Here is a 9539-nt window from a genome sequence, read left to right as displayed (position 1 = left end):
ACTCCTGAGTAGGTCTTGCCAGCATCCTTCCAAGGCAGATGAGAGACAAAGGGGGTGAGAAGTCATCAGAACAGGCTTATCTCAGAGGCAGTGCTTTTTTTTCTTTAAAAAATGTTCAGGGGTACTCTCATTTTCCCACTCATATTGAAATACTGCCCCTCAATGAGGCCAAACTTAGATTCACAGAATGCTTAGGGGTTTGCGTACCCTCAGAAAAAAATACTGCTCAGAGGTGACACAAGGCAAAATGGGAAGTGCTGCCCCACCACTCTACTGCTTGCCTCTGCCACAGGTGGAGAAGTGGTGCCAGCATTGACACTGACTTCCAACAAGATTTCGCAGGAAATTTGCACAAATGCCAGAGGCGGGAAGGTTGTCCATGGGGGTGCTGCCTCATGGGCTTCTGCCACCAGAGGCAGCTGCTTCACCCTGCCTCAAGTGGGCCAGGTCTGCATTCCACTGTTGAACACCTCTTACCATAAGAAAGTTCTTCCTTGCCATTTGAGGTGATTGGTTTCAGTCCTGCCCTCTGGAGCAGCAGAAAACAAAGCTTGCTCCATCTTCAGATATTTGAATCCATCCTCCTGAATACTGATCACTGCCGTCATGGGTGACACTAACAGTCTACAGAGGGCTTGGGAAGATGGGCTGGCTTTGAAGAAACGTGAACATGGCTACACAGTCCAAGGCTGGCTTAAAAATAACAACTTGAATATAAAAGGCAGAACTTAAAGCGCTCTTTCGATGGCATTGGACACCCTAAAGCTTCACTTTGTTAACAACTCAGTCTCACCCTATATTGGATAGATGGTGGCACTGTTGGCTCTCTTGCACATGTGATGGGATTGTGCTCCAATTCTGCTTCAGCTTTGGAAACATTAGGAGCACATAATGAGTTAGTTGTGGTGTTATTAGCAGCAGCTTGTATGGAAATACTGTAGCCTTTCAGTGGAAAACACCAGGCAACCTTTGAGTGAAAAGATGGACGGGAAGAATTTGAGAAGTGACTTTGTCTGAAAATCTGATGCAATGCCACATGGAATTGTATGTTGAGATTCCTGTATTGCAGTGGGTTGGACCAGACAACCCTCAGGGTCCCTTCCAACTCTACAATTCTATGCCTAGTTCCCCCTCTTTTCAAACATGACCAGATCTGTACCAACATATTCCCCCCGCAATCACTCAAGTTTCTCTTTGGAGAGGTTATTTAGGACAAAACAGATACTTTGGGTTATTTTTCTTTTGTTTGTTTTATTTGGTGCTTTTTTCTTTTTTAAAAACATTTATTTGGTTTTCAGATCAAAGTTGTACAATCACATATCCAATATACAACATAAAAACAAGATTCCAAAGAATCTCCTGGACTTCCTTCCTCCTCTTTGTGGGTCCTATGGTTAATCATTTCCTCCTGCATCTTTTATGATAATCCAAATATTTTACATCTCCATTATGTCCAAAATTCACCATTAAACTACAAGTGTTATCCCAGTCCTACTAACGGTTTTAACTGTTTACAATGGTTTTTAAGACAAATTATAAATTTTCCCCATTCCTTATTAAAATTTTGGTCTTCCTGATTTCTGATTCTTCCGGTCATTCGGTGATCTAATCCGTGTTTCTCTTTCGCCCTCTCCTGTACAAATCAGCAAGGCTGATATCACAAGTCATTGACAAGTCAATTCTGTAGTGGCTGCACCCGCAGTGCTGTTATCTCCGTGATATATAGTCCAATTAGGGCAGCTTTCCTCGGAGATGGGGAAGTTTTTAACCGCAGCACTCCGGGAAGGAAAAGCGGGGCGCACCCGGAAGTCAAGTCCAGGGCAGTCGGAAGTAGGAAGTTCTCGCTTCTCACGCTTCGGAGGGGACGAGAAGGCGCCAGTTCTTAAGCAGGTATCGACCAAACGGAGGGCTGGGCTGCAGGTTTGGGGGCACAGGACGTTTTGAAAGGGTAGGTTCAAAAACAGATGAGAGCCCGATACTGCCTTCCTAAGGGCGGGGGGTGGGCCGGTCCTACCTCACAGGGCTGTCGTGGTGCTTGCCGAGTTTTTATTTATTTATTTCATAAAATTTATACGCGGCTTGATTGTAAAAGAAACAAACAAACGAAAGCGGTCTGCAAAAAAATAAAATAAAAATAAAAATAAAAAAAACCCTCCGCCCCCCCATTAGAATGATCAATAAGAAAAACCAACAAACAATAATTTAAGACTTTAAGAGTTAACACAGGAAGCGCATTGAGTGCTGAAATATAGAGCACCAAAGTGCTAAGTAAGCTCTATGAGTGGAATTCAACTAGTTTACTCCCAGCAAGGGGTGCCAGATGAGGAGTATCCCAGACCTTGAGATATGGGACGTCTCTGTTTAGAGAAAAGGCAGGTAAGTGGCAACATGATAGAAGTGTGTAAAATTCTTCATGGCATGGAGAAAGTGGATAAGGAAAAGCTTCTCTCCCTCTCTTCTAACACTAGGACTCGGGGACATTCAATAAAGCTGCATATTGGATGAAATAAAAGGAAGGACTTCTTCACACAGCACATAGTTAGACTGTGGAACTCATTGTGGGATAGAGGATGTTGGAATAAATCACACATGAACTCCCCAAAAACTCCAATGCTTTGTGTCCTCCAGATGTTTTGGACTACAACTCCATGTATCTGGGGCTGATGGGAGTTGTAGCCCATAACATCTGGAGGGCGCCAGGTTGAGGAAGTTTGAACCAGATGAATCTTTTCTTCAGATCCAGCAAGGCAGTAATTGTAACAGAGTAGATAAATCTATGAAGGATCAATGGCAGTTCTCAGTGGCAGAACATCCATGTTCAAAAGCAGTATACCTCTGATCCCCTGAGACTGTCCTTGCATATGATGACTTACTATTATTACATCTCTCCACACACACCCTTCAAGCTCTTCCAGAACTGTGAATGTACCAGAGAGTGAAATCAGCACTGGATCCACAGCCCTTGAACTTGGACGACGTTGGCTGTTGTTGGAAACAGGTCAGTTTTCTGTGGACCCTCACCCCCGTCCCGATACAAAGAACTTTTCCCCATCACTGAACAAAAGCGAATTCCTATGGAGCTACTTTGGTCCCATCCATTCTTATGTTTTAAACCTGTGGGTTATCTGGCAGGCCTTCCAAGAGTTGTGGGCAGGAGGGTGGAGTGAGAGAACAGGCCTTTTCTCTGGTCCCCCTGATCGTGGAATTCTCTCCCCAGGGAAGCTCACGTGCACTGACATTGTCATTCTGATACCAGAGGAAGATGCTTTTATTCTCCTCGGTGCTTGCTCTTTTATTTTTTATAGCTGTTCGTAATGTGGGTGGGCTGGCTATCTTATGGTGCATGATTTTTTGGGATGAACACTCCCCCCCCCAATATTTTCCCCCTCAATATTGTTCCAATAACAGCCTCATTATAACAATGTCAGTTTTATCCAATTAATACAATTATTAAACCAACTATTAATATACCAAATTATACAATTTAGCTAGACCCCCCGTTCCTCTCCCACCCAGAGAGGAATTCAAAGAATGAGTTTCCCCCACTATTCTTTGTTTATCTCCATTGGCCTCTCCCTGCGATGTTGAGGAAGACCTCTATTCCTGGTGCAGGCAGAACAGGATGAACACTTTTATCATAGATTTTTCATTCTGATTTTTAAAATTGTATATTTCAGGAGCAAGCAACCTAGTGCCCCAATGTTTTGGACTACAACTCCCCTCACTGCTGGCCATACTGGAATGAGCTTATGGAAGTTGTAGTCTAGGAACATTTGAAGGCCACTGCATTGGCTACTCCTGGTATATTTTGCATGCCATTGTCCCTGTAAAACGCTTTGCAACTCCTTCCAGTAGTGAGAAGCAATATTTAAACTGAATGAATTAAAAATGAGGAGCAATTGGACCTGGCTTCCATTATCTCCCAGCCCCATGCAGTGCTCCACCTGTCCTAGTTGATATTTCCACTGCTAAAGCACTTGTGATGCTCTTCCATTCATTATTCAATTCACTTTATTTTGGGCAGCCTCCTAGAACGTGGACGTATTCTGCAAACGGCTCCTTGCATCACCCAGCCCCCAGCAGAGACACGGTTCCCCAGGGCTAACAGAACAGCATGTCCCAAGCCACAAAACGCAAGCATGTGGTGAAAGAAGTCCTAGAAGAGTATGTGGTGCCTTCAGAGAGGCAGCAGATTGTCCGGGTGAGGCCTCCCCACTGTGCATCTCCAGCCTGGACTGGCCATGGGCTTCCAGATGTCATTGCTCATTTTCTGTCCTGATTTTGCAGTGCTGTTTCTAGCAGCTGTGTTCCACCCAAGACAGCTGTAGACTTGGTTGTTGTACATCATCATTCCTCATGCTAGTGCCTTCTGGTTGTTTTGTTTTTTGAAAAGTTTTTATTATTAAAATAATTCAGCATTAATACACACATATTGAGAATATACAAGCATACAATCCTTAAAAAAGTTCAAGCATACCTACACTCAATCCCACAGATAATTCCTTTTCCCATCATCATCCACCACCCCTTACCCCACCTTTGTGTTAGACTTCCAATCTACTCAATTGCAATTTCTTTCCACTTCTATTACTTTCTTTCACACACCTTTAACCAAATTTCATGCTTCTTTTTCTGTTACACATTGTTATCCATCTTATTTAGTATTTCAGTATTTAAAACGGAACTTGTTTATTCTAATAGGAGTTCTGATTTTTCAATATGGTTTTGCAAGTATCCTTTAAACACCTTCCAGTCCCTGGCTATCTTCTCTTTTGAGATCCTTCCAATTTCTCCCATTGTTTTGGATATATTGTAATACGCCAATAATTTGGCAAGCCACTCCATTTTTGTTGGTATAATACCACTTTTCCAATTTTTCGCAATCAATAACCTTGCGGCTACTGTTGCGTATAAATATGTCTTATCTTCTTCCTTTAGACTTCCTGGTACTATTCCCAATAGAAAACCTTCTGGTGTTTTCCTAAATGAATATCTGAACATTTTTTTTCATTTCATTATATATTGTTTCCCAAAATTGTTTGATGTTTAAATAATTCCACCATATATGCATCATAGTACCTTTTCCAGTGTTGGAAAAGGCCTTCTGGTTGTTTTGGACCACACCTCTCAGCAAGCTCCAGTTAGTACAGCTGCTTTGGACAACTGCTCTCAGCTGAGCTTGCTGGGAATCACAGGATTCGTAGTCCAAAACATCTGGCGGTTGGGGAGGGCTGTCTTAGATCTGCGTTAACCCTGAATATTGATCTGGGGCAGCTTTTTGCAGGAGATTGTACTAGATAATCCTTTGTGTCCCCTCCAAAGCTACAGTTCTATGATTCCATTGCCTCCCTCTGTTCATCTTGTCTATAGCTGGACGGTTCAAAAGAGGTTTGGCTCTTCCTCCTCTGCAGGAGAGGAAAGCGGAGGGGGTGGGTTTCAAGCCAGTTGAACAGAAAGGGCCCTTTTCATGGACTTACAATGATGGTTGCTGTTTGTGGGTACAAACCCCAGCACAACTTTACAGTGTGGTTGCTGTTTGTTTTGCCTGTTTCCTCCAGGTGGTGGGGACCCCTGGCAACAATCTCCATGAGGTGGAGACATCTGAAGGGACGCGGTTCCTTGTGAGCATGCCCACCAAATTCCGCAAGAATATCTGGATCAAGAGAGGTGAGTGGCAAAGGCTGCTGTCCTTATAGCAAGTGATGGAAATTGTGTCCTCCTCCTCCTCCTTTCCAGTTCCTGCAAGTTTGTGTCTCTCTGCAATATATACAGTAAGCCCAGAACTTAGACAAGGGTTACATTCTGCAGATCACGGCTAAAGCCAACCTTCCACATAGTCCAAGCCTATTGAGTTCGGTGGCAGGTGGGATTGCTAGTGTCGTTTTCCCTAGAACCTCTCCCCCTTTTAAATTTTTGGCCATGCACATAAAGCTGAATATGCACAAGGTAAATGTGCATAAGCTGTGGGCTTACATAGACACACACTTATCTTTTTCTCCCCTCCCAGGTGACTTCCTGCTGGTAGATCCCATAGAAGAAGGGGAGAAAGTGAAAGCTGAGATTAGTTTTGTCCTCTACAAGGACCATGTTCGCTACTTGAAAAAGGAAGGATACTGGTAAGGACCAAATACCCACTGGTGGCACTCAGAATCCCTGCAACCAAAATAGAGTTAAACCTTCAACAACCTACCCCCTCAAAAACACAACCCAGATTTGAGAAGCAGGAATCAACACTCCCCCCTCGCTCCCAGCCAAACAACGACACCTGTCTTTAGCACTGCTCAAACAACGACAAAAGATAGAAACTGGAAGGGGTAGGAGGTCTTGTAGGGTGCCAGGGGGTGTCTGTGGGTATTAATTTGGATGCCCCCAAAAAACTTACACAGTTGCTGATAGGTTTATTGCCACCCAGCTCTCTTCCCTCCAGCAGTACAGTGGTACCTCGGGTTAAGTACTTAATTCGTTCCCGAGGTCCGTTCTTAACCATTCTTCACTTTAGCTAATGGGGCCTCCTGCTGCCGCTGCACCACCACTGCACAATTTCTGTTCTCGTCCTGAAGCAAAGTTCTTAACCCGAGGTAATATTTCTGGGTTAGTGGAGTCTATAACCTGAAGCATATGTAACCCGAGGTACCACTGTAGTAGGAAAGTTGCTACTGACAAGGAAAGCTACTGATAACACCCCTTAAGTCTGCTAGGCCAGCCTCCTCCGCAACCTGGTGCTTTCCTAATATTTTGGATTACAATTCCTATCATCCCTGACTTTGGGCCTGATTGGCCGATGGGAGTTGGGAGTCTAAACCACCCCAGTGCACCAAGGCTGGGTGAAGGGTATGTCCAGGCTGCTGGTGTGATACATTTTCCTGACTAGTTTTATGTAAGGGGAATGACCCATCTCTTCTGCAGCTCCCACCTTTGTCTTGGGGCCATCCCTTTGTAGGCTCAAATGTACCCTCCAAACTACTAAGCTGCCAATATCCCAGGCTGCCCTTCTCTCTCCTGTTTCTTTCTGCAGGCCTGAGGCCTTCTTGGGTGGTGTGGCAGGAGCTCAGAGCAGTGCTAAAGACAGGTGAGTTTGGGAATGGGACTCCTGCGATGTGTTTGTGTGGAGGGTGGGAGAGCACTTCAGGGACCTCCTGTCTCTCACCTCTAAGGTGTTGTTGTTGTGATTAAGAATTATTATTAATTATTACAATTTATTGCCTTCTAAACCACCACATAAGATAAATAAAGAACAACATATACAGTCATACCTTGGAAGTTAAACGGAATCCGTTCCGGAAGTCCAGTGTGGCTTCTGATTGGCTGCAGGAAGCTCCTACAGCCAATCAGAAGTCATGGAAGCCCTGTCAGACATTCAGCTTCCAGAAATAGTTCGCAAACCGGAACAGTCACTTCAGGATTTGTGACATTCAGGAGTCAAAAGTTCGGGAACTTCCAAGGTACAACTATACATTTAAAACAAGATTAAAACCCTAGCAAGTGGACACGTGGCAGAGACGCATTTATCCAGCTGAGAAAGCCTGTTGGGACAAAAATGTCTTCAGCTGCTTCTGGAAAGTGCGGATCATGGACGTCTGTTGCATTTTGACAGAGATGTTACCCACAACAGGCTACACAATTACACAAAGCAAGAAAAAGGGGAGGCAAGGACAAGTTATAAAAGTACAGAAATTAGGCTGGATGTTGTAGCCATGAGGCCAGCTGTTAGTAGTCCTACTTTGCTTCTAATGTTGTGTTTTAATTGTTATAAACTGCATGAAGGGCAGATAATTGAAGTAATAATAATTAGAGAGAAGTTTACACTAAGAGCGCCTTCTGTCTGTCTTCCTTTAGCAGGGATGGGCCACAAAGCCCACCACGTTCTGCGGGGGAGGAAGACTCCGAGGACGATGATGCAGACTTATTTGTGAATACAAACAGGGTGAACTACAGCTACCTGGAGAGTGAAGACAGCAGCGACTCAGATGAGGAAGAGAAGTGACAGGTCAAGCCAGCCTGGGGGCTTCCATAACTTTGCTCAGAGAAAAGGGGCATTGCCTCAAACCCCATCCTCTTGTCTAATAGGGTTAGCTGTTTGTCCCCTTTTTCTGGAGGGGAGCTTGTACTTGCAGGAGCATTTTGGAGCTGCTGTGTTGCAGGCAACAACAACAACCAAAAATTTGCTCAGCCTGTTAGCAGCAGCTATAGCTCATTCCTTGAGGAACTTTGACCCTGTCTTGACCAGATGCCTCTACTGTATTCCAGGCCTCTTTCCCTTTCTCCCTTTGCCTTATTTCATACAATGTGTATGTCCCAAACCCAGACACTGCCTGGCATGCCAGATAGCAGTTTTGCAATAGGCCACAAGCTTCAAGATATATTGATCATTTTGAAGTGGCACTCCCTTCTAAAAGTGGGCTGGCCTACATTAAGAGATGGCCAGCACACAATTGGAGCACCCAAGAGCAAGTCGTATTTAGTAGGCAGGTGCTGAATTAGATGGTATTGGGGATGATCTCAGTGCTTTCTACCCAAATTCTCTGCACCAAAGCCATTCCTCAAATGGCTCAAATCACCGTGCCTTCTATTTCTCCTCCTTCATATTTGCTAGATTTGGCTCTTGAGAGGCAAGGGGACACCCACAGTGAGGGACAACTTCTCTTTTGTATTATAATATTCAACAAGTGTTTCAATAAACTTTAAAGAGAGACTGGGGTGAGAACACTCTTGTTTGCAAGTGGGGCCTTTGTGTGAGCTTGCTAAAGCAGAGGGAGGAGGGGAAGGTTCATCTTTTAAAAAACTGTGCAAATGGCTTTCTGTGAAGTTCTTAAACCATGTAAATACAGGAAAGCAGCTAGGAGGACAGTTGGACCTTTAGACAAGGGGATTAAATGATTTACTGTGTGAGGAAAGGGCGACTGTAGAGAAGCTGCATTCTGTCCAACTGCCTTCAAGGCAAATGATGCAGGGCAGCACCCCATGCCTGAAAGACTTTCTTAGGAAGGGAATCAGACGTAAATAGTAGCGGCAAGGTTTGCTGATGACGCCAAACTGTCTGGGGTGGTTAAAACAAAGGAGGGGTTGCAGAAAGCTCTGAAATGATCTCTTTGAACGGTGGCTGGGTAATAAAATGTTAAAGATGGTTCAAAATAAAGAAATGCAATGCTAATAAGGTCTGAGCAGGCAGTGACTGACCAGCAAAGAGATGTGGGGCTTGAGGTGGATAACTTGAACTTGTTAATCAAGCAGCGGCTGTGAAAAGTGTGAACTGTGTGTTGGAGATCATTAGGAAATGAAACAAACTGCCACTATCATAATGCCCCTATACATTCCCTGTATGACCACACTTGGGGATGGGGATTATGTAGCTTTGGATGATGGGAACTCGAGTCTACCAACATTACAGAGGAACACAAGGCCTCCTTAGAGTGTACACCAGCCTTCACGAACCTGGTGCATTCAGATATTGATGGGACTATTATTCCTGTCAGCCCCACACAGCATAGCATGATGGGACTTGCAGTCCAAGAGTTGCAGAGCAGCAGGTGGACAAAGGC

General features: G+C 44.4%; 1 protein-coding gene across 3 annotated transcripts; it reads left to right on the top strand.

Moving 5' to 3' along the window:
- Window positions 1-1784: 1784 nt before the first annotated feature.
- On the top strand, window positions 1785-8692 carry EIF1AD (eukaryotic translation initiation factor 1A domain containing). 3 transcript variants are annotated; one of them, XM_081841665.1, is made up of 7 exons: window positions 1785-1890; window positions 2907-2998; window positions 4025-4201; window positions 5559-5667; window positions 6008-6116; window positions 7016-7069; window positions 7840-8692. In XM_081841665.1, exons 3-7 carry the CDS (start codon window positions 4115-4117, stop codon window positions 7982-7984), a joined length of 504 nt encoding a protein of 167 aa, XP_081697791.1. In that variant the 5' UTR covers window positions 1785-1890; window positions 2907-2998; window positions 4025-4114; the 3' UTR covers window positions 7985-8692. The 3 variants fall into 3 exon arrangements, with proteins under 3 accessions (XP_081697791.1, XP_081697789.1, XP_081697790.1); XM_081841663.1 differs by having other exon boundaries at window positions 7837-8692; XM_081841664.1 differs by having other exon boundaries at window positions 1800-1948; window positions 7837-8692.
- The last annotated feature ends 847 nt before the right edge of the window (window positions 8693-9539 follow it).

This window comes from Podarcis erhardii (assembly GCF_964252035.2).
Source record: "Podarcis erhardii genome assembly, chromosome: 15".
NCBI lineage: Eukaryota > Metazoa > Chordata > Lepidosauria > Squamata > Lacertidae > Podarcis > Podarcis erhardii.
Note: the sequence above shows the minus strand (reverse complement) of the source record. Positions and strands in the feature narration are given on the sequence as shown.

Coding starts and splice junctions, on each gene's coding strand:
- EIF1AD (XM_081841663.1), top strand. CDS start 4,115: ATGTCCCAAGCCACAAAACGCAAGCATGTGGTGAAAGAAGTCCTAGAA. Junction 6,117..7,015: donor TTGAAAAAGGAAGGATACTG/GTAAGGACCAAA, acceptor TTCTTTCTGCAG/GCCTGAGGCCTTCTTGGGTG. Junction 7,070..7,836: donor CAGAGCAGTGCTAAAGACAG/GTGAGTTTGGGA, acceptor GTCTTCCTTTAG/CAGGGATGGGCCACAAAGCC.